General features: G+C 41.5%; 1 protein-coding gene across 2 annotated transcripts in view; it reads left to right on the top strand.

Moving 5' to 3' along the window:
* Positions 1-25775, top strand: part of KIF6 (kinesin family member 6) — a 382690-nt gene that overhangs the window by 297649 nt on the left and 59266 nt on the right. For both annotated transcript variants that reach the window (XM_033217053.1, XM_033217051.1), the window contains one exon: positions 567-622. In XM_033217053.1, coding sequence (XP_033072944.1) covers positions 567-622 — 56 coding nt within the window. The remainder of the gene's footprint in view (positions 1-566; positions 623-25775) is intronic.

The following is a 25775-nucleotide window of genomic DNA, read 5'->3' as shown; positions in this document are numbered from 1 at the left end:
GGCTGCGTAGTCTCCATCACATCTAGTCGACTCTGTCTTGTAGCATGAAAGCAGCCACACACAATGCGCCAGTGAATCGGGGTGGCGGTGTTCCAGGACAACTTTATTTACAGAAACAGGCAGCAGGCCGGATTTGTCTCATAACCAGCCATAGTTTTATAACCTCTGATATATTATTTTATAATCAGAAAAAAGTTATTTAAGTATATATTCTTTGGTTATAAGATCTTGGTATCATAATCAATAGAACACAGTACAGAAACCTTACAGCCAGGCTTTATTCTGATATCCTTACATCATGAAACAATGTAAATTAAAAGCCATAAATGAGAGAATATGAGAATACAAATTCTGTGCTGGATAGAGTAAAAATTAACAATACCTATAATTAATACCAATTTTCTCTCTATTTTTAAGCCTAATATATTTTACTTATTTAGATTTTTCTTTTGTGTCTTTCAATAAAGTTTCATCATATATTAGTGGCCTCTCAGAAATCTATTATTTTTAAAATATCATGTAGGATGAACAGAAAAACTACAATTTTCATTTTTTTTCCCTTCCAGATTTTCTGAAGCCAAGGCCCTGGGAGAAAGTATAAATGAAGCAAGAAGTAAAATTGGTAAGCAGATGATATTCTGTGAGCCTCTTTCAGAAACCATTTTCCTGGTGAAAATCAGGTCATGATGTGCCTCCAAATGGCCATGAAGCCCAATTTCAGGAGAGCCCCTGCCAAGGAAGCTGCTTTGAGAGCCTTCCCTAGGAATTATGTGATTCCTCCCACCACCCAGCAGGAAAAGTACTTTCTTTTGTCTAGAACTTGAACTTTTCATCCTCAGACAGACCTGAGCTCCAGCATCCCAATCAGAGAGTTGTGCTTTTCCCTGGTGTTTTTCAGCAGTAGCTCAGCTAATCACAACTTCCCGGTTACAGTGAGACGTCATTTCCTGTTTCAAGTATGGTGAGACACTCTTATACCTCCCAAAGCTTCTACTTAGCATTTTGGCAGAGGTACGATATTTTAGCATCATTCAGTAAGCCACTGGGAGGATAAGAAGCAAAAACAAGCCATCGTGCCCTCCCAGGGTGGAGGCTGCCACAGAGGGGCTCCCCACTTAGGTGAGTACCCCTGCAAAGGTGAAGTTAAGGCAAGAGGCAACTCAGTAAAATGTGTCTCGAATTCTCGTGGGTTTTTTTTGTTGTTGTTGTTGTTGTTCATTTGGGATTTTTTTGTTTGTTTGTTTTTGTTTTGAGACAGAGTCTCACTCTGTTGCCCAGGCTGGAGTGCAGTGGCGCGATCTCAGCTCACTGCAACCTCCACCTCCCGGGTTCAAGCAAATCCCCTGCCTCAGCTTCCCATGTAACTGGGACTACAGGTGCATGCCATCATGCCCAGCCAATTTTTGTGATTTTAGTAGAGATGGGGTTTTACCACATTAGCTAGGCTGTTTTCGAACTCCTGACCTCAAGTGATCCACCCACCTCAGCCTCCCAAAGTGCTGGGATGACAGGTGGTGAGCCACCACACCCAGCCTCAAATCCTTTTTAAAGTAAGAGGACAGTGTTTTTTTCATCCCAAACTAAAAGATACCACAGAGACCCATCTCCCAGGCCCAGGGTAGCTTCACAGAGGCGATCCCTGTGCCTCACCTCTGTGCTGGAGAAGGCAGCAGTTCCTGGCTCACAGCTGGCCCGCTGGTCTCTCTTACTACCCCCTTTTCTCCCCCTACAAGTGAGGACCGGACAGAAGCCACTGTGAGTGCCCCCTTTAATTTTTCTAACAGAATATGAAAGTCACGATAGCCTCAGTTTGTCTCAGTCGGTAAACAGGAGCCCCTCTGTGGCCTGAGACAGAAGGGGCTGAGGCAGCCAGACCCAGAGCCACACCCAACAAGCCACACTCAGAATCCTTGTGTCTCAGAGGTTCTTGACCTAAGGTCCAGGATCTTGATAGGGGAGAAATGCTCCTCTCTTTTTACTAACCTCTAACTGAAATTTAGCACCACTTCAATGATGAACCCAGTGGAAGTCACAGAGGCTTTCATGTCACAACAGAGGGGCAGACGTTGTAAAGTATCTTTTGTGCTCATCAGTACAAAATTACAGACTCACCATTAGATCTTTTTATTTAATACATTGATATAAAAGCACATACAGATTTCTGTATCACAAAAGGTTTTACAATTCTGATAACTATTTCAATCTAATTGGTTTATCTTAAAAGCCTGTGTATTTTACTTTATGCACCAAATTATTATCCTAAGAGGGGGTCCTGCAAGGTCATCAGACTGCCAGAAGATCGCTGGCACAAAAAAAGATTTCAAACCCCTTTCTTGACCTGGATTCCTGAACATCCTAAAACCGCATGAGAAAAACTGGAAGTTAGGAATGTTTGTATTTTTCTGAAGATAAGGTCCATCCATAGCTTATCTGATTCTCAGAGGGTCCAGTCACCCAACCCAATAAGGAAATTGATTCTAGGCTGATCTCCTTCAGGCAGGAAGGCAGACACTCGGCTGAGGGGCAGCCCAGTCCCAGACAGCAGGCAGTGATAGTCTACCTGGCTTGAAGGGGAGAAGGAGGGGAAAGAGGAAGCTGACTTCAGTGGAGCTGGGGCCAATTCGTCAGCATCCTCTTAACCTCAAGGAACTCAGTGGTCTGTTTTCATCCTTGGAGGGATAAGAGAGACCTTTTATAAACTGCTTCTCCCTAAGAAATAATCAAAAGTTTTGCTCTTAAAAAAATCTTACTCTGTAAACCAAAATAAAACCATTCCAACATTAATGAAATAGACTAATGATGGAAGGCACCAATGGACTATACTAATACACTTAGATTTTCACTCTGAGTACAATGGAAATAACTACAAATTCCCCATAACTGTGGCGCAGTCATGTATGTTGGTGGAACAAATTGGCCACATTCTGAAGATCAGGCAGGTTGGGAGCTGCCTTAGAAGCTGCACAGGTGTTTCCTGCCCAAGATCCAAGGGCCGACCAAGTGAGGGCTGTCACTGATCTGCCCAGAGAGGATGTCCGCTTATAATTCATGCTCAAAGGGTCCAGATATGCTAGGAGAAGATCTGGACAAGCAAACCTTTGGTTTTTCCAGAAAATAATAAGTAGAACTCACATCAATATTGAGATTCAAGCTTCCACTGCTACCAAGAACATAGTTAATTACGTGATGCCTAAAAAGCCAATGCCAGTCTTCACTTTATGCAAATAGCAAAGTAGGACCCATCTCCTGGCCACCTGTCTTTCAAATTGCGCTCTGATCCAAGGGGCCCAGGTGAGTGGGTCATTGAGACTCAGCCGCATTACTGAATAAGCCCTCACGGTGCTTGACCTCAGGGAGTAGCCTGCCATCACGACATCTCAGACACCGGTTAGGACTAAGGAGGAGGAAGGTGGAACTTGTGCATTTAAAATTTAAAATTTAAATTTTTAACATTTAAAATTTCTGAGGTAACCCTGAAGGACACTAGTTTCTGGAAATTTAGGATATGAGTGAGTGCATTTTTCTTAGGGAGAAATGAAATCAGATGGAATTTGCAGTCCCCAAGGAGCCCTTCAGTGAGTCCAGGAGGCAGGAGGCAGGAGCATGGCATGAATTTGCCCTGTCTGCACAGGATGGTGACTCAGCTCCACTCCCAAACTGGGCCACAGCCTGCCTCCGGACCCCGAGGCAAGAGTAAGATGCCGAGAGGCACACATGTAATTGGCCTGCAGAGAACAAACAAAAGCTGTATTTGTGAACTGCAAACCAGTCAGCCCACATGTTTAAAGTTCAGGTTGCCACTGTCTCCTCAGGTAGCTTGTTTTTTCTCTGACATTGTGATCCACAGCTGCGTCTTGAGCTGCCTTCCTTCTCAAAACTCCCTAAAGGCTATCAATTTAGTAGTGACTGTATAATATCTAATTTTTATATGGCATCATCAGTCAGTTGGAACTTCCATATAATTTCCTTTTCTTAAAAGAAGCCAACCCAACTAGGTAGATAAACTCTTGCTACAAACTCCTGTTTGTCTTTCTCTAGGCGCCATTTACATCAATCCTGATGTTGAAATAAGAAATGGGAGAAGTAACCAATTTAAAATCTCCTTGAAAAATAATGAGTCTGTGTTTCGTCAGAGAGCCATTTTTATTGTATCTACCTGTTCCATATACAAGATCATTAGGCTGCTTTTCTTCACATGGGCTGGGGTTTTGCACACATTCATTTACACCCTGCTTCCATCTGTCATGTCTCTAAAAATGCCACTGAGCCCAAACTGGGAAAAGAAGTAGACTGCTTTAGAGGCGGTGGCATAAGCCAGGCATGTTTTTGCTTACTAGAATCCAGGCATTAGGTTTTTTACATCACTGTTCTCCCACTGGCAGCATTGTCTTTGGCAACAAAGGACAATGAACAGCTGTTCACCGGCTTAAGGCCGTCTCCAGACTAGTCCTGAAACAGCTGCCTTGCAGGCAGGTAAAAGAGCCTGACTGACACCTCTTGGCACCTCTTCATCCCTCCACAGACCCCTCCAGGCCTAAATGAAAACTCACATCACAGGAGGCTGCACAGCGGGTTTTCACTAGTGAGGCACTCAGCAATCAATTCAAAAATCACGGGGAATGTAATAGAAGAAGCTGTTAGTGAGAGGCAAAGAAAAAGAAAAACAAATACTGGAAAAGCTAGCAAAACATTCTGGAAGTTTTTTCCCCCTACTCCAAATTCAAAGAACCCCCCAACCCACCATTTGACCAATGCCCTGTTAAAAAATGTTTCTCTTGTACATTTGGGATTTGGGAAAATCATTTCTCAGATCTGGGTCTCCGTCGGCAGAATAAACCAGACTGTTTTTGCTATTTGTCAGTTCTGTGCATGTTCTGTACTTAAGCTTCACTGGAGGTTTACTTTTGGACCTACCTCCTGCGTGTCTGCTTCTTGTAACTTATCCTGGAGTAAGGAAAAGACAACATCCAGGCTGTTTTGCTAGATTATGATGACCCAGATCAAGTATATCCTTTTGTTACTATTTGTTGCCAGCTCCATACAAGGACAACACCAGCAATAACAGTAGCTTTCAGCATTTATTGAGCACTTCACTCCAGGCTGGGCTGAGAACTTGACCTATGTTATCTCATTTAATCCTCATAGGGAGGAGACACACCTGTAAGGTGGGTATTACCATATATGTCGCAGATTCTAAGAGACACAGTTTTTACACTCTTAACACCTGTGTTGTCAGGATGCATTTAACCAGCCCATTGGGCCTTTTTTTTTTTTTTTTCACATTTAAAAAATCTCTGTATTGGGGATTGGTCTTCTAGTTGACATCGTCTTAGATTCTATGAAATATGGTATTTTCACTGTTTTATAGGTTTTTTTTTTTTTTTGAAATGGAGTTTTGCTCTGTCTGGCTGGAGTACAGTGGTGGCGATCTCGGCTCACTGCAACCTCCGCCTCCCAGATTCAAGCAATTCTCTGCCTCAGCCTCCCAAGTAGCTGGGATTACAGGTGCCCACCACCACACCTGGCTAATTTTTTGTATTTTTAGTAAAGACGGGGTTTCACCATCTTGGCCAGGCTGATCTTGAACTCCTGACCTCGTAATCCACCTGCCTCGGCCCCCCAAAGTGTTGGGATTACAGGCATGAGCCATCGCGCCCAGCCAGATGTTTTTTTAATGAGTTGCAGAGAAGTGGCCTTTGTAAGCAGCCAAACTAGAATTTCTGTCCAACTCCAGAACTTTTTAATACTATATATGATCTCCATAAATTCACATTTACCTGACTTTGACATTGTCTTCTGAGTTTAAATTTCTCTCAGTTGTTATTCAGTTTCCCTCATTCTTTGGCCTTTATCCTACATGATATTCCCAACAAAAGGCTCAAACTAGACCCTACCTCAGGAGCTTCGGGCATTGCCCACCAAAATTAAAAGGCTCTTTGTAGCGTGATTAATGACAGGCCATCTTTGGCACCTTGAGGCCCAGTTGTGGGAGTGAGTGGGGCTGAAGTCCAGCCTGCCCTTGCTCTGCATCCCACGCGTGCCACTCAGCATTGCATCTGCCCATAGGAAGACACACCTTTTTCTAGTTTGCACAAAGGTCCCCCATGGGCTTGCAGCAGCTCTGGTGGGATTCGCTGTCCCACATGTGTTTCAGCTATCATTTTCAGTGGTTTGGAGAACAGGATGAAAGGGTTGTATTTTCAGGCTGTATACAATTCCAGTTTTCAGACTGTATAAAATTTTTGATGCTTCCAAAAATACAAGAGAATTCAAAGCATAAACGTAGATGTGGTTTAGTAGCGATAGGTATAATGAAATATTTATGCTTATGTACCAAAACCAGCACAAATAAGGACTCGAGAAGGCCTGATTCAGGGCAGTCATAGGAGTCACTGGGGACCAGAAAATAAAAATGTGTTACCATAGAGTAAAAAAAATACTACATTCTCAAAAATAAGAAACATAAAAGCCAAGATGTCATCCCTTCCCTCTACCCAGCATTTCCATGTCAACATTATACTGTGTTTCCTCAGTAATTCCAGATCTCCACAAGAATAGAAATGGTTCAGAGAAAAGCAGGTAAAGGGATGATTTAAAAGTTACAAAGTAATTTTTGATTTATTAAATGATTCACCACATTTATTTTCAATAACAAGCTCTGCTAGTGCACTAGAGTATTTAGTCTGATTTTTAAAATTACATTTATCAAAAACTTCAGTTAATTTTTTGTACCCAGTTTGTATTGGTTACAATGTTTGACTCTAAGAACAGAAGGAAATGTGTTGTCTCAGATAACTGGGGAATCTAAGGAGTACAACTAGCCTCAAATGCATCTCTCTCTCCTCTCTTCTCTCCCTCCTTGTCTCAGTTCTGCTTGACTATGTTGTCTAACAGCCTCTCTCCCCAGTTAGTGGCAAGATGCCCCTGGAAACTCCAAGTTTACATGGTCTTTAGAATTCGTAACTTCAGTGAAAGGGACCTTGCCCAACAACACTGACCAAAGTCACTGGAGGGACAAATGATTGACCTGGCTTAAGTCATGTACCCATCTCTGAACCAATCCCTACATCCAGGGCAATAAAACGCTCTGATTGACTAGGCCTAGATCATGCCCCCACTCCTCAGGCAGGTGCTTAGCCCATCTGCACCACATAAACTGAACAAAATTTTTAAGGAATAGAGCAGGTATCTTTCTCCACAGGAAGAAATGCTAAGCACACAAAAATTATGTTTACTGCAGACCTTACAGAAATTTATCTATGGCCTGAAATAAGAGACATCTGTAAAGCAATAGGTAGTAGTTGTTACGAGAAAAGACAACAGTTAGACTTATTTATCCTGGAAAAAAGAAAGCTGTGAATGGGGAGCTTAAAAATTGGATTTAAGTATAGGTGCCATAATGGAATAAATGCAAAATGGCATGCTCAAAAATCAGGGGTTATAGGAAAATTAAGACTGGGGAAGACCGCTCAGAACCCATGCTGCTTTAACTCTAACAAAACCAGTTACAACCCTATTAAAAATAATGATATAAATGACATGATAAATTCCTAATACATAAGGAAACACAATCTATTATTAAAACATCAGATATTTTTTTTCCAAAGTAAGGTTATCATGATAGAAGAGGATTTAAGGAGGGGTTGAGGCTGCTGAGAGATGGAGACATGAGCATCACACGCAGAGATGGAGGAGAGCAGCACAATAAGCCCCCCTTAAGAGATAGCACACAGACACACTGGACCACAAAAAGGAACGTGGAGGGAAGGGTGCTGCAGTTCAGTCCTGCATTTCTCCACAGCTTCCTGGGCTCGGCTGTGCCAGCTTACTTTGTATTCAGTTGCTTTAACTTGGTGGTGCAAAATTTTAACATACGAGGAGAAAATCCTATGTGAACAAATGAGATTGTTTATTACACTGACATCACTTCCTGTTAACCAATTGCATATGAGGTAATTCCTGTTAAAGAAACATGGTTGTAAGAGAACCAATGGTATATTACTTGATGATATACAGAGAAACCGATAAATTATAATTCAGCTTTAAAGAGACTCAAAAAAGAAAGAAATAATTCGCAATTGTATTGAAAATTTATTTGATCATGTGAAAGAACATTTTGACAAGAAGGTAATTAAATGATAGAGATCATGGGACTCTTGAAAAGCAAGACACAAAAGCATCTTTCTGAGATGACTCGGGTATCTAGAGATGAAAAGAGCAAAGATGACTCATTAAGGTCTCTCTGTAACAGTTCAGGTGTCACTGAAATTGCAAAATATTCCAAGACATGAAGTTAGCTGAGTAACAACCCATAACCAGTATGACTGATATCTTCATGAAATTGAATGTTTTGCTGTCAAAGTTTAGAGATCAAACAAACAAAAAAAATGAGTTGAAGCAAGTTGGAGGGCTGTAGTGTACATTCACTAGCAAGATTGAACATTAATAATTACCATATAGAGAGAAGGAAGCAATGATTTGGTTGGAATAGCACCAAAAAGAGATAGATGGCTACCTCCCAAGAGTCCTGACAGAGTAGTCTTACCTCAGTGAGTGAACCAAGGTCCGAGACCTGGCTAGGAGGATGGAGGAAGGCTGACCCATGCCAGTCAAATGGACTGCAAATCAGAGAGGCAATTTATGTATTTACCATGGTGGATGTTCTTTTATAGATAGGAACTCTCAAACCACCTCTATCCACGGCACCTCCTCTCAGGAAACAAGCTAGATTAGTTGTTGAAAGGCTGATAAGTGGGCCTCTCCAAGTGCAAAGGGAATGAAAACAAAGAGAAGTAAAGACTTTGGAGAGAGAGGTTCCCATGGTCACAATTAAGCCTCAGAAGGCTTCCATTGCCCACAGCAGTGAACATTCCTGCAGCAGTGATAGGCCTTGGTCCAGTCCCTGCCTTCTCTGGACAGTGCTCATTCACCATTGCCAACCTGACTCATCTGTTCTCCAGCCTGACCAGCCTCCTTCTGCACACAATACCTCTTTCACCAGCCACGATAAAGCACCATTTGTGAGGCTTCTTCTTACTAAACCATAATTATGTCCCACTCCTACCTCTCCAGGATGAACCGCAAGTCACTTTGCATAGGATTTGGGGTCACAGAAGCAATCACTTCTAGTTTGGCTGTTTTGATTTTAGAAATATAAACCTGATTGAGTTAGCTCAGGGTTAGGTTACATGCATGGTGATGACAAGAATCTCATTAAGATATGATCATAAGATCTGAGGCCCCTCCAAGCTGTAATAGGAGCTGGAACCAGGACCTGGAGAGCCAAGAGGACCCAGGGTGGCCTTAGAGCCCAGCGCTCTGCCTCCATGCCTCCCTCAGTGCCTCTGGTTCCCTCTGTGTCTGTCTGCTCTTGTAACCAGCTGGCCCTGCTGACCATAGTCCCGCTTCCTCATGGCTTTGGTCTTCCCTGGTCCCAGCCGTACCTGAAAATATCCTTTAATATTCAGTTCCCAAGGCTAATGAGCTAATTATCTGCTTATTTCTTAGCTCAAAGGTATGAGAAAGAGAATTTGACTGGACCAATTTGTGTTTTCTAGGCCTTTAGGACAGTAGCTGCTGGCAGGCTTAAGCATGTGCTGCTTTGGGGTCAGGAACCCACCTCTGGTCCAGGAAACTGTGACCAGGGAGGAAAAGAGGTCTTGTATGTCAGAAAGTGGCCACCTAGGCAGCAAAGGGGAGGAAGCTCTCTCTTTTAAAAAGGGTATGGGTAGGACAGGCACAATGATTGATATCACATATGCTCTTGGTTTTATCTCAGGGAGAGCTGTGTGAAGATTTTTTGCTAGTTCAGCTCTTATTAGGTGACATCAATTCCTTAATTTCCAGGTTCTCAAAGAAGCAACTCACTACTTCCCCTTTGTTTTACCAGTAATAATAGTGACTAGTGAGGTACATTATAATTTACAGTACATTACTATTTTTCATACAGTCAAATCCATTGATCTTTTGTGAGTTCCTCCATTGCTTTCATACTTAGAAATGGTCAATGTAATAATAATAATGGTAGGTTGTTCATTGTCAGGGATCTGTTTAATACCTTCCTAAATTTACTTATAGGATTTTTTATATTGTTCAATTTTTCACACAACTCATTTAGGATTTATTGTAGAATATGGCATGTAAGCTGAGGCTCATAAGTTGAATCTTTTTCAAATAACCAATTTTCTCCACGCCTATTTCATTTTAATGAAATGCCTTTAAATGACATTTCTTTCGCTTATAGGAGAGTCATTTCAGATTTTCAGAAGGCAGCTGATGCATTCTAAATCTCGTCGTAGCAGTAATGTACATTCTTGACATGATAATTTTCATTCAAGTATTTCAAAAATAACTTTGCCAGCAGATATTATCATCTAGATATCAGAATAACCCTGCAGAAAAGTGGCAGCTTTATGTAAACCAGGAAGCTCCTGGACGCAGAGCCCCAGGGGCATATGGGTAAGTGGGTGGTCCCTCCAGGCTGAGGCCCTCTCGGCACTCTCTAAAGGGAAGGAGACTCTCTTTAAATGCACCAGCAGGAACTGTGCTGCACTGACTGCTTTACCCAGGGCAGAGAGCTGGTAATTTGTTGTTTCCCTTCTAAGAAGGAAAAGTGTGTTTTATTGTCTTATATTGATTAGAAGGATGAACAGTTACAGCTGGGACAGAGGTGGGGAAGAGGGTTTTGTCAGTGATGCTGAACAGGGAATACCTGCAAATAGCAGAAGTTTGCTGTATCTCTTGTCAACTACTCTGGAAACACTAAGGAGTCCCCCTGCTGAAATCTACCAACAGCCTCCAAAAGCAGAACACACAAGGGTGGGAATAGCCCTCCTCGCAGCCGCCATTCCACTCAGCATGGAGATGGCCTCAGTTTGGTGCTGGCTTCATGCGGTAACATGATCCTGTGGACCAGACTGGCTCTCTAACAGATAGCCTGCACCAGAACTTATTGAAGTCAGCCTAAAAGTACGCATGAGCAGCTCCACATCAAGCTGTTTGTTAAAGCACAGACCTTCAGAGGAGATAATGAAACACCGCACAGACACTTGTCCATCCTCAGGGACTCAGCACTCACTTTCTGAGTCAGGTAGATGACGGCTACTGGGCAACACTGAAAAAACAGAGATGCTCCCAAGCACATCTAGGCTATGTCACTGATCAGGCATCTCATGAACCAAAAGCCCAGCCCAGGTAGTTTCGGAGGCAAACTAGTAACAGCAGGACCCTGGCAGCTACCTGAGCAAGGCCAAAAGGGTGGCCAGGGACAGGACAACTAGGAGTGCCATGGGGACTTCCCAAAGTCAGGTGTCAATGCTTGGACAGACATAGGATTTCCTGAAAGGACTGGCGGCAAACAGAGAAGCCCATTGCCAGTGATTGTGTATCTAAGCACAGAACATAGGCCAGCAAGAGTCAAAGAAGTAGAGTCCCTGTCACCGTAATAATAGCTAACTTTGATAGAGGTACTATTATAATATCCTTACTATAGATGAAGAAACTGAAACTTATGAAGATTGCTCAGTAATACACAGCTAGTAAGGGATGGAGCTGACAATAAAGGAAAGAGGCAGAGAGGTTAATGGGAAGAGGACTAAGTTAGTCAAGGGAGGACAGGCCTTCCTTCCTAGGGTCTCTCCCTTAATCTGGAGTTCAGAAAGTCATAGATTCATTGGGGTGGTGGGTTTTGTCTCTTTTTAACTGCATAAGTGATTCATGGGTATATTTTGCCATAGTTCGAGCAATACATTAATATACATAGCAAAACGTAAGCAGCCCACACACTTTCTCTCACCTACTACCAATCATGTCCCTGCCCCAGAGAAGAGTAGGCACTTTCAATAATTTGATGTATCTCCTTCCATCCTCTTCTGCACATTTGGGGGGAGAGAGAGAGAGAGAGAGAGGAGAGAGAGAGAGAGAGAGAGAGAGGCACCTATGTACAAAGATCTCTTGTTTTGTTGCATAAATGGGACCATAAAGTATCATTCTGCCCCTTGCTTTTCTCATTTAACAGTGAGTATGTTAAATGAGAAACTCACCATTTTTTATGGCGAAATAAACTATGTAACTACTATTAACTGCTTCCTTGTAACAGACATTTCACCTTTTTTTTTTCCAGTTTTTCTCTATTACAAACAGTGCCTGCATTTTTGTGTACAAATGTGAATGTTTCTTTGGAATAGATGAATAGAAGTAGAATTAGGGGAGGCAACAGTATATGTGTATTTTTAACTTTCATGACTACTCCCCAGTTGCCTTCCCAAAGAGCTTCATTAGTTTACATTCCTTCCAGTGTGTGACAGTACTCATTTCCCTGCATCCTTGTTTGTACATGATTGTATCAGCCATTTTAGTTTTTGCCATTTGGAGAGCAAAATATGGTATTTCATTATTGTTTTCATTGACATTTCCCTAACAGCTGGTGAAATTGAATGCTTTTTCATGTATCTTATATTCTCTGCCCATGGGTTAGTTGAATTTCTCTTTCTGATTTGTAGGATCTCTTTGTGTCCTCTGGATATTAGGCCTTTGTCTATGGAATATGTAGCAGATGTTTTCTTCCAGTCTGTCACTTGTTTTAATTTTCTCTTAAGATTTTTGGAAGAACCCTAGGACAGTTGTTTTCTTTCTGTTTTTCAAGTTGCTTTAAATTGGGAGGTACTGACTCTACCTCACTATAGCACTGCCCCAAGGAAGATATGCAAAGTAACCTTGGTCACACTGCACAGATTGTTACTAAAAACATGTCCAGATCAAAACTAGAGATGGTGATTTCAGATCATTTGTTTCAGAACCACTAACCACTACATGAATAAATGACTCCTGCATACAGAGGGTTAAACCTTGCACCAGACCACAAGTCTGATGATTTTACTGCTGAAAATGTATGTTTCTTAATGAGGTAAAGACTGATTTTACCAATTTAATTTTTATTGAAGACATTACTAATGATGCATGAATATTTTTAAAATTTAGTTTTTTTGCAAAACAGCATATTAACACATGTTGAGATGATGCTGAAGTCTAGAAAACATCCTAATAAATAACTGGAATGTAGCAGTACCTAGCAACTCATTAGCAAACACTAGGATCCTTGGGTACTCCTTTTTGTTGGAAGACAAAAGTAAACAATTATGGAATGACTACAGAAATGGATAATGTACCAAATAAACTCAATAGGCAAAAAGACATCAAGGGGCCTCTTAACAGGCAAGAGACATCAAAGACATGAAGTTTATGAAGTGCCTGCATCAGTCATGTAAAGCAAAGCCAGGTCTAGTTTTGAAGGTTAGGAAGCAATGTATTTTTTGAAGTAAATACCACAATCTCGTAAAAAGGAAAAATAAAAAAACCACAGCTCAAAGAAGGCTTATTGGAATTTGTGACCTGAACCTAATCAGGCTGATTGTCTGCTTACACAGCAACAACAAAAAATCAGGAGTCGTTTTTAGAATTTAAATAAGACCCTGAACATGTTCTGAATATGATCCAAAATTACTTGGGGCTGGGCACAGTGGCTTATGCCTGTAATCCTAAGGCTGTGGAAGCCAAGGTGGGAGGATCACTTGAGGCCAGGAGTTCAAGACCAGCCTGAGCAACATAGTGAGACCCCATCTCTACCAAAAAAAAAGAAAAAAGAAAAAAGTTTAATTAGCTGAGCATGGTGGCACATGCCTATAGTCCCAGCTACTTCAGAGGCTGAGGCAGGAGGATTTCTCGAGCCCAGGAGTTCGAGGCTGCAGTGAGCTATGAGTGTGCCACTGCATTCTAGCCTGGGTGAGAGAGTGAGAACTTATCTCCAAAAACAACAAATACTTGCAAGTTCAACGACGCACTTCCAAATCACCTAAGACTCAAAAAGAAAGTCCCAAGATAAACTAGAAATATCTTCAACTAAAGGGAAATAAAAATAAAATCCACCAAGATTTGTGTGCTGCAGTTGAAACAGTATTTAGAGGGAAATTTATAGCATTCAACACATATATTGGCAAAGAGAAAAAATCTAATCGACAAGCTTATCTTCCATCTTAAGAAACTAGAAAAAGAACAAAAATAATTCCAAAGCAAGTGGAAGGAAGGAAATAACAAAGATACTTGAAACTCAATAAAATTCAAAAGAGAAAAACAATAAAGAAAATCAGTGAAATCAAAACTGGTTCTTTGAAAAGCTCAGTAATATTGATAAACATCTAGCCAGGTTGACAAAGAAAGAGAAAAGACAAAATAACCAATACCAGAAACGAAAAAGGGGACATCAACCTAGCAAGGTGGCTCAGGCCGTAATCCCAGCACTTTGGGAGGCTGAGGCAGGCAGATCACTTCAAGACCAGCCTGGACTACATGGTAAAACCCCATCTCTACCAAAAATATAAAAATTAGCCAGGTATGGTAGCGCACACCTGTAATCCCCAGCTACTCAGAAGGCTGAGGCATGAGAATCACTTGAACCAAGGCGGAGGTTGCAGTGAGCTGAAATTGCACCACTGCACTCCAGCCTGGGCAACAGAGCAAGACTCCGTCTCAAATAAATAGATAAATAAATACATAAGAAAGAGGAAATATCATTACAGACATTGAAAGGGCAAGAGAATATTATAAACGGTCTACACAAATGTGACAATTTAGATAAAAGTGGACAAATTCCTTGAAAGCCACAAACTACCAAAGCTCACTCAAGAAGGAACAAATAACCTGAATGGTTTCATATCATCTACTAAAGGAAATGAATTCACACTTAAAAGTCTCCCAAAAAAAAGAAGGAAGGCCCAGATAGTTTCATTGTAGTATTCTACCAAACATTTTAAAAAGAAATAACACCAATTTTATATAATCTCTTCCAGAAAACAGAAGAAGGAATACTTCCCAATTCATTTTATTAGGCCAGTATTATCCCGATCCCAAACCAGACAAAAACATCACAGGAAAACTATAGACTTAATCCCCCATAAACATACACAAATGCTAGCATATTGAATACAACAATATGTAAAAGGACTAATATACCATGACCAAGTGAGGTTTATCTCAGGAATACAATTCTGGTTCAGTATTCAAAAATCAATCAATATAATCCACCATCTTAATAGATTAAGAAAGAAAAACCTCATGATCATATAAAGTGGCACAGGAAAGTATTTGATAAAATTTAGCATTCATCACAATAAAAACTCCAGCAAACTAGAAATACAAAGGAACTTTCTCAACCTGATGAAGGACATCTATTTAAAACTCACAGCTAACATCATACTTAATGTTGAATAACTTAATGCTTTTCCTCTAAGATTGGCAGCAAGACAAAGTTGTCGACTCTCACCACTCCTGTTTAATACAGTACTGAAACTCCTAGACATTGCAAGTAAGCAAGAAAAATATATAAAAGGCATAGAATGTGAAAGGAAGAAGTAAAGCCGTCCCTGTTCACACATGATGTATTTGTCTACTTAGATGATTTCAAGAATTTACAGAAAAGCTCCTATAAACAATAAAAGAGGTTAGCAAGATTATAGGATACAAGGTCTACACATAAAAATCAATTATATTTCTACATTCTAGTAATAATTGTTTACCAAAATTAAATATATTTTATACTTTTAAATATATTATAGTCATATATATACTAAATGCTAATATATAATTTATAGTAGTTCCAAAAAATACGGAGAGAAATATTGAGGTGTAAAACTATCAAGACATGTGGAAGACCTCTATATTGAAACCTAACAAACTCTAATAAAAAAAATCAAAAAAGACCTAAATAAATGGAGGCCAAAAAAATGTTTATGGATTAAAAGACTCAATATAGGAACGATGTCAATTCTCTCTAAACTGACCTTTAAATGTCATGCAGTTATATTCAAAATCCCAGCAGAACTTTGTGTAGCTATAGTGAAGGTAACTCTAAAATTTACATGGGAAGACCATGGAATTAGAATAGCTAGGAATAATTTTGTAAAAGAAGAATAAAGCTGGAGAAGTCACACCACACAATTTTAAGACTTATTGTAAGCTGCTGTAATTAAGACAGTGTTGACACTGGCAAAAGAATAGATATGTAGATCAATGGAACAGGATACAGAGTCCAAAAATAGACCCACACCTTTAAGGTTCATTGATTTTCAACAAAGGTGCTGAGGCAATGAAGAAAGAATAGGTTTTTTTTTCAACAAGCAATATTAAAACAATTGGATATTCATGTACTGAAGGAAAAAAGAAGAATCTCAAACTAATCTTACACCATATACAAAAATTGAGTCAAAACATCATAGATCTAAGTAGAAAATGTAAAACTATAAAATTTTAGAAGAATGAGTAGGAGAAACTCTTCATGTCTGGGGTTATGCAACATGTTCTTAAGCATCATACCAAAAGTACAATCAATACAATTAAAGTTATAAATCAGATTTATCAAAATTAACTACTTTTGGTCTGTGAAATTCACTGTTAAGAGAATGGAAAGACAAGTGGCAGACTGGGAGAAAATCTTTTCAGATCTCATATCCCACAAAGGGCTTCTATACAGAATATACAAAATACATAAATATTAAGTCTCAAAATTCAATACTCAGAAAACAAACAGCTCATTTATTTTAAAAATGGTGGGGGTGCAAAAGACCTGACTAGATACTTCACCAGAAAGGATGTACAGCTGCAAATGAACACATCCAAAAATGTCCCCCCCATCAGCATCAGAGAAATTTGAATCTGAACAATGATGAGATATGACCATTTCTTTATTAGAAGAGCTGAACATTGTTTTAATTTTTTAACTGACAATAGCAAGTGATAGCAAGGATGTGGAGCAACTGGAACTCTTGTATGTTGCTAGTCAGCATGCAAAATGGGGCAGATACCTTGGAAAACCACTTGGCCATTTCTTATAAAATTCAACAGACATACTATACAAGCCAGCTGTCTACCCTAGAGAAATGAAAACTTAGGTTCACACAAACTTGTATGCAGATGTTTGTAACGGTTCTCTTCATAATTGCCAAAAACTGGTGGTATCCCAAATGTCCTTCAATGAGTGAGGGGATAGACTTCAGTGCGTACAACAGAACATTACTCAGCAATAAAAAGAGCAAACTGCTGGTAAATACGACGACATGAGTGACTCTCAAAGGCATTGTGCTGGGTGAAAGAAGCCAGTCTCATAAAGCCCCCTACTATCTGATTCCAGCTATATGACATTCTGAAAAAATGAGAACTTCCGCAATGGAGGGCAGGGGTGGGAGAAGCGTGTGAGTCCAACATGGCCGTGTGAGGGAGTCTGGGGGTGACAGAACTCTTGGGGATCCTGCTTTTGAAGGTGGCTACACAAATCTATGTGTGTGTCCAAACCCATGATGCACACACATGCTCCCAAGTGAATTTTACCATATTTAATAATAAATAAAAAAGAAAATAGTATGAATCCACCAAGGAAAGAAGACAGGAGGAAATATCAGACAACCAACCTCAGCTGTCATTTTGAAATGAATCTTATGTTACAGAACAGAATTTTTTTTTTTTAATTTCTCTAGAAAGAGCACTTTAGGTAATTGGGTATGGGTTGATGATACAGGTAGTGGTGAATTATTTCAGGCTGAACATAGTAGGAGCTTTTGCCACAGTTTTTCCTCAGTTTGGGCAGGGCAAGTAGGAAATTGAGGGCTTCTATGATCAGGACTTTGGACAGAAAACCTCGGTCTCAGGTTTATTCATTCAACAATTTATGTACATCTGTAAAGTTGGAAGTCCTGTGGGAAAACACACAAATCCATAGGAGAGTCCCCGGCCTTGGGATACCTGTAAGGTAGTTGAGAAGATGGGACACAGGAGGCCCTCAGGATTGAGCCTGCAATTACTCTGCAGAGCCCCCTTATAAACCACCCAGTGGGGGCTTCTCAGTCAGGTCTCGTTGGTAGAGTAATAGGTCACTACAAATAAGTGCCCTATAAAAGATTTCGGAACATTTCATCAGAGATAATCATTTGCAGTGCAATTTTCCCTTCTATGGTCAAGCCAGCAAAATTGATGGGTTTCTTAAATGTGCCTCAGGAGATTTTCTGATCTCTGTTCCACTTAAAGTTTGGTTATTTTTTAGTCTCCCTCCACAAAACAGTATTTCATCAGGTTCCCTGCAGCCAGAAATGTCTCTCCCTGACTTCCTAAATCACTGCAAGAATCTGCCGGGCACAGCATGGAGTGAGTAAACAGGCCTAGAGACCCAGGACTGAGGACAATTGTTTGCATTGTTCTATGACGAGTCATCCAAACAGCTTGAGTCCCTCATGCCCCCAGATGGTGTCCACCTCTGCCAGGGTTGGTTGACAGTGCTTTCCATCACAGTTACACATTGTCCCCTTTCCATTGCCCCAAGTAAAAGCTGAATTGAAGAGCTTCTGATGTCAGAGCTTCCTATCCGAGGTGTCACTCCAAAAAGGGAAACTGAGGAAGCAAGTGAGAAAGAGTAGCTCACCTCAGCATGCAGAATGTGAGCCAAAGTCTAAGCAATCTGCAGTCTATTAAAATATGGTCCATAGAAAACCAAGGGCTGCTACACTTACTCCCATTTGCCAGGCCAGAAAACAAACCTGACTCCCCAAATACCAGCCAGGCAAGAAATCAGGCAATAGATTGGCTAGGATGTTTCATTTCCCCTGCCTCTTTCTTTGCTAGCCTTGTTGCCAAAGAATTAGGTCTGTTTGTAAGAGACTATATTAACTATAGATAGTAGTAATATTTTTCAGACAAGGAAAATGAAGAACAAGAAATAAGGGACAGGGCAAGATGTTGTCAGACCCCACTTGCATCCCTTCCACATGCCAGGTGTGTGCACACTAGCATGACTTCACCTGCTAGCACCACCCACTCCCCCAACAGCATTTTTCACCCATTCAAGAGATATATGTGGGGCAGACTGGTGCTGGGGAATTAATCACCTGCCCTGGGAGGACTCAATCAATGACTGTTGGCAGTTGCTGTATACATACCCCAGCTCCCTCCCTCTGCAGGAGTGAGAGCTCTGAGGCATGTATCCTCTACAGGCCCCTAGAGTCTCCCAGTGGGATTGAGCTTCAATTGCCCACAGTGGAAAATGGCTTGCCATTGCCCCCTGTATTGGCTGCCTTCTCTCCCTTTCTCACTTCCCTTGTCTCTTACCAGTGCTTCCAGGGATCATTTCCCAAATAAACTACTTGTACTAGGGTCTGCTTCCAGGAGAAACCACACTAAGATAGAGGGTAATGGGGTGTTACCTCTGAGATAACTCAGATGATGGAAAGAAGACAGAGGAAAATGGAAGCTGGACTATGCAGGCTTTCTCAGCAAAGTGACTTGAGAAACTACAGGAAGTCTACTGGCCTCTGGCTACTGTAACAACTTCCTAGAAGTCACTGTCCTCATTGATAATGTTACACTATTAGGAATTAGGGGCACCTGTTTGCCATTCAGGTACTTATCTCTTCTTGATGTACATGCAACATCTTAGCTTACCCATTGTTCACCCATTGTATTATCATTATTGGTGATTTCCTAAGATCCAGGTAAAAACCACCAATTCCTCTAAACACTGCCACACTGTTAAAATAACAACCCACAAAGGACTGCTGACGTTAGTCAGCTGACATGTGATCAATCCTTAGAAAACAGATTCCTGCGACTTCTGTGGTACAGAAAATCATTACATCAAGTATATTGTTGCCTGCAGAAAATATCCTAAGGCCCACAGTAAACTTCTCACTAGAAACTGCATATCATACACATTCATTCTTCACTGATACCCTTGACTGCAAAGAGAAAAGATTACAAATATCACTATGGAGAAGGTATCAGATCTGTTTCCAGTGACAGGCCAGAGTCAAAATCCTTTCATATGAAGCTGGATGAATTCAGAAGCTTCTCCCTCACAACCCTTTTCCCCTCTCCTTGCCACACACCCACACAGCTCCCCCAAAGCAAGAACTATTTCAAGTGGCAGCCTTTGGGGATAGAGAGCAATCTTTAGATTCCTTTATTAATTCTTTGGCCACCTCTCTGGCCTCCCAATGCTGACAAAGTCTAGCTCAGGTGTATTTGTTTTGGAGCCCACGAGGCCTAGCCAGCGTGGCCAGTATAAAGCTGTCTGAAAAATACTCGCTTTTGGTATTTTTAAGAAGGGCAAAAAGGAACACATTTAACCAGATTTCATTTCTTCAGCAGTTTGTGAGTTAGGATTGGCATGAGTTAGGAATATAATCATCCAGCCTGTGTCTGAAAGAATGCCGCCCTTTTCCAGTTTGCACAGCTTTCTTGCCTCTTGCTCGCCTTTATAAGCCACCCATCCTTGTTCCTGGAGGGGTGACAGCACTAAAGGAAATTTCTCTGAATGAGTCCCACATGTCCCAGGACTCACCAGCCTGTGACAGCCAAACAGGGTGCGTCTCCTTCTTATTCCCAAAATATTATGGCCAAAGTCCCTCCTGGCTTTACTGCTGGAAATTAATCTACTCACATCAAAGCAAGTCCCTAGACTGTGCCCAAAAGGTTCTCCAAGCACTTCCTCCAAGCACTGATCTGGAGCGCCTGCCTGAGGTCCTTCCTCTCTGTCTTCCTCATGTGCTCTCGTGCTATAGGGGCTGCTGCCTGCTGGGCATGCTGTCCTCTGATGGTGCCATTGCTAGTGGCTGCTACCAGTCCTCAAAGACCCTGTAGCCCTGGCGATGGCATCTGACTAGGCGAGGCAAACTTGAACAAGGTATTGATGGAGGTTTAAGCCTAACAGAAATGCTCCTTGGAGAGCAGCTAAAAGCTCCTTCTGGTTTCTTGGAGGGCTTTGACCCATAGGCTTCCAGCCTCATTCATGGAGGCTTCCACACACCCTCAGGCAGGCCTGCTCCAAGAAACAACCTGCTGTGGGCACAGGGCCCAACTGCCTACTTGTATATTCACTTTCTCCAGAGTACTGCCTGGACCCATAGCTCTCACATGAGAATTTATAGCAGTTTGTTTTCCAAAACTCTGGGCCATTCAGTCCTCAATGACATAAGCATGTCATCAGTCAAGGTGGGACTTCCCCCAGTGACCAACAACTTGTTCCATCTTTCCTCAAAAGCAGCGTTTCTCAATGGGGTTGCCATTGGCCTGATGAGACAGGTGGTTCTTTAGTGGCAGGACCCAGCTCAGCTCACTCAGTACAATAGTGTCTTTCCCTCATTGTTGTGGCCACCACTGAGTCCCTGGATGAAAGCCTCCATTCACGTGTGAGGTGGGGACAAGATCAGACCTATGTATTCATTCCACCATTGACTGCCCACTATTCCCAAAGAGCTACAGCAGGTGCTTGGACAAGGACACATATCCACATCATCTGTATTAGTCATGGCTCTCCAGAAAAACAGAGCCAAAAGGATGTGCATAGATACAGAGAGAGAGAGAGATTTATTTTGAGGCATTGGCTTATGAGATTATAGGGGCTGGCAAGTTCAATTCGAACAGGGCAAGCCTACAAGCCGGAGAGCCAAGGAAGGGTTGATGTTGCAGGTCAAGTCCAAAGGCAGTCTGGAGGCACAATTCCTTGCGCTCTGGAGGACTTCAGTCTTTTTTCTCTTAAGGCCTTCAACTGATTGGATAAGGCTCACTCCCACTATGGAGGGTCATCGATTCTTCTCAAAGGCTACTGATTTAAACATTAATCACATCTAAAAGCAACATCTAGACTAGTGTTTAAGCAAACATCTGAGCACTGTAGCCTACACGCTTTGACATATAAAACTAACCATCACAACATCCAAGTACAAGCGTTACTTTTGAGGCCTAGGATAAACTGATTGAAGATTTTGTTTTAATCTGTAGCTCTGCAAACACATAATTCTGCTAAAGAAGCACCCAATCTGTGTTTCTGAACACAGAATACTAAATAGAACATCTAACTCTTACTTAGAAGCACCTACCTGCCTTTGGGTGATTTCATTTTTAGAGCTTCCCCCAATATAATGGTGTATCTTTACCTTACATGTACAAACCTCAAATGCCCCATTAAAATGATTAGCTTATCTCCAACAGAGCCATGTTTTCCTCAAAAATAATATCCAGACTTTCTCATAGAAGGCAAAAGCTGCTCCTAATTCTGGGAATTTTATCTTCCCAAGTTCAAAGAATGTGAAGGTTTGGTCTCCTCCGGGCACCTGTTAGACCCTGGAGCAGCTGATGACCAATATGCTCCATTAGCTGAAATGAAATCAGCTTCTGCTGCGGTGAGGATTAGAAACAACTGCTGTGCTCTGGAATGTACATTGCCACATCTCCCACGTTATAGGTAACAGTTACCCACCTGTCCCTAGCCATGAAGGAACTGAACATCCCTGTGATGGGAAAAGCCATAATTAAGGATTATGCCTTTATGTGAAAAGCAAGATTAAGTTTACAAGTAAACCTATAAAAGTGCCTACAAATATTTTTATATTCACCAAAACAAAACACTAAAACCAATACACTAAAGAATTATAATAACATTTCATTCATCATAATGGGCTTTGTATATTTAGCCTCCATTTACCATCCCCTTGGAGGCAGAAAATTTTTCAGGATCTTCCTCCCCTAAAGTTTCAATATGAAGCTTGTAAATTATTTTTATCTTTGCATATTGTGGCAATTCCTTCTCCATGTCTGTTTTTCTTCTCTCTGGGTATTCACTGCCTTCCTGATATTAGCCCTTGGAATTGTTGACTTCCCAGAGACACAGCACCCAGAATTGTGCCATCAGCCCTTCTTACAAGTGTTCTGATTTCCTACTCCCTCTCCTCACTCATTTTGATGGCTGAAGAAGTGTAGTTCTCAGGTCGTGTGTACTCCAGCTTCCCTCATCTCTCAAAGCTTCATTGCAAAAACCTCCCATTTGGTTATGTTGTCTGCTTTGCCTCTTTTTTCTAGTCCTAACTCCCTAGATTTCCTTATTATGCATTATCCCCAAAATGACCAGCTTATATCCACCAGGACTGAGATCTGTAAGAAACAGAGCCATGTGTACTGGAATTTCAGGCAGGCAGAACTCAAGTTTGGGGAGGGAAACTATGTTCTTCCTGAAATATGTCACTCCTGAAAAGCACCTTCTGTAAAATGGTGGGTATGTCCATCTCGAACTCTCTCCTTCCTCTTTCCTCTTTGAAAATATTTAGCCTCAGAGGAAACAAAAGGAGAAAGAGCTCTGGTGTTATTTTTCTGGAATAAAATAAAGTAAAATAACAGGATGCAGATAGAAATTATTCCAGGCTCTGAAAACAGAACCATTACCACCAGCATTTCAGGAAAGCTTATTAAAAAGTCATTTACTTCCAATTACAGAAATCAATCATATTTCACTATAACAGAATGTGGAAGACCCATTACTAACTAATGGTGAATTTGAGGGTAAATAACTGATCAGAAGACAGAAAGTTTAGTAAATATAAACTAAATTTGTAAAAAGTTGGAGTCAGCAAGTGCTGAAAGGTCGTGGCTCTGCTTTGTGAAACCCTGATTTGGACGACTGCAAGGACATATGACTGTCCCCCCTTCCTCCCCACCGTGTGGGAGAGAGGCACTTCAGAAAAGTCTGCTGGGCCCACAATAACTTGTTAATTTAGGCCTGAAAGATGTGTTCCTAAAAGGGATCGGGGAAAATACAGATGTCCTGCCATATTCGAATGTGATCAAGACCTTAGAAACAATTGCAATAAGTTAGCTTGCTTCAATCCTCCACGCAGTGTTATTTGTAATCAGAGCCACCCACCTCAAAATTATTACTTTAACTAGTACCACCACCGTGACGACCACCACTCATTGTGCACCTACAATGTGCCAGGCACTCTGCTGGGAGCTTTATGTACATTGGGTCTAATTCTTGCAACAACCTTGCAAGGTTGGTGTTATCACCCTATTTTAATGAAGAAATTGAGGCTCAAAGGGATTAAGTAGCCTAGGGTCACAGGTAGGAAGTGTCAGTACAAGTCTACATGCTCCCAAAGCCCATGCTTTTTCCATTATTGTAGGCCCAGGATTCCCTCTGCAACTTCTCCTGCCGTTTTCCACTCCCTCTCCGCTGATGGGCCTTCACTGCTGTTCAGTCGTCTCTGAAGGCCAGCCACCTATCTCTGGCTTCCCACTCCACCACAGTTTCCCAGTGCACCTGCTGGGCTCAGTCCCCGTTGGCTCCCTTGGATCGTTTTCCTGAGATGCACTAATATGTCCACCCCATGCCACTCCCATGTAGGTGAGTGCAGAGACAGAGCACAGGGAGCCTCACAGATTCAATGGTGGGTCTGGTCCATCGCACCAGAAAGACGCAACATGTATACGCAGCATCTAAAAATGACTTTTGAACCTGGAAGCTGAAACCATTTCCATTCAGTTTTGTCTTTTATTCACAGACTCACTAACACATTTCTCCTAATCTCCAGTCTCTTCAGATGGAGAACAATTCCCACATCACGAAGCACCAACCCTGTGTTAGGCAATTATTTTACAGGCCAGCTGGAAGTTTGGCCAGCAGTGAGCCTTAATTGGGGCTTGTTTTTTCCCACTGACTTTTTTTAAGCACTAACTGATTTAAAATTAAATGAGTAGAATCAAGTTTTATTTTGGAGTGAAAGAGTTGATTATTTATATCAAAGAGCCATGTAAAACTTGCTGTTTTCTTGTTGGAAGCCAAGTTTTTAAAAGTATGTACACTGCAAAATCAAACATCTCAGTGCTTGGGGTTGATTTTATGTCCCTGCAGTGAACCTGCCCTCCACTTCCCAGTTAGTGAGGGGCCCTACAAACTAGCCTCCAGTGCAAATAGGAGCATGTTGGGAACAGATGGAATATACCTGTCCCACCCCCACTGGAGAAGAGGAGCTTCGAATGCCCTCAGGTACTCTTAAGAGTGTACCCTGGGCTACTTATGGGGATATAAGGATGGAAATCACAGGCAGTGGCTACCCGGGCCCTGCCCTCACCCCAGACAGCATTTCTGGCAACCGGAACCACATCTTCAAACAGTAAGAATGTTTGTGAACTACAGCTACTCCTACAGGGCAGGCCTTGGAAGCTGGTTATATCCCCCCTTGCTGAGATAAGAACTTTCAAGCATCTAAAGTAACATCTTTTGAATAGATGCCAACATAATCATAAGCCCTCAGCTCCCTGAGATGTTTAGTATTTAACAATTCATGCTGGTCACTGAGCTGAAAATTTTCCTAATGCTTACCCACTTGCATCTCCATGTTTGTTTGAGCTTTTAACAAATGGGCTTACTTAATTCTCTGAATCTGTTTATGTAATAGTATCACATACAGAAATAGTGATATCAATAAGCTTCTTAGCTTAATTACACATATACAATAGCCAATTGCTTGAGCTTCAGACAGAACGTGCTAATCTTGTGTGATTATTTTGATTACTTGGGTAGCCCAAATGAATATCCCAGAGCAAAAGAAATTGGGTCTCCCAGACATGGTATAATTTGGTCATCTTTTTATAAATGAGAGCATTCCCCAAAATGTGATCACCATGTACTGTCGTAATGATAAGAAAGGAGCTGTCTTGAAAAGCCCAGACTACTGTCTGGTGTTTTCCTCCCAAGCTGAAATGCTCATTAATTACCAGGCACATCCTCCTCCACAGGATGGGCCCAAGGTGATGGGGAGCTCTTGAGAAAATCCCCATGGGGGGAAATCAAGACAAGTTCCAGTGATGTTTTTCTAGAAAGTATTGATATCTTTTAAAATGGGCTGCTTTCCCCCTTTCTCTGCGACTTCATTATGTTATCAACTGTGATGTTTAGCATACTAAATGGA

Source organism: Trachypithecus francoisi, unplaced genomic scaffold (assembly GCF_009764315.1).
Source record: "Trachypithecus francoisi isolate TF-2019V2 unplaced genomic scaffold, Tfra_2.0 Lachesis_group10, whole genome shotgun sequence".
NCBI classification, from domain to species: Eukaryota; Metazoa; Chordata; class Mammalia; order Primates; family Cercopithecidae; genus Trachypithecus; species Trachypithecus francoisi.
Note: the sequence above shows the minus strand (reverse complement) of the source record. Positions and strands in the feature narration are given on the sequence as shown.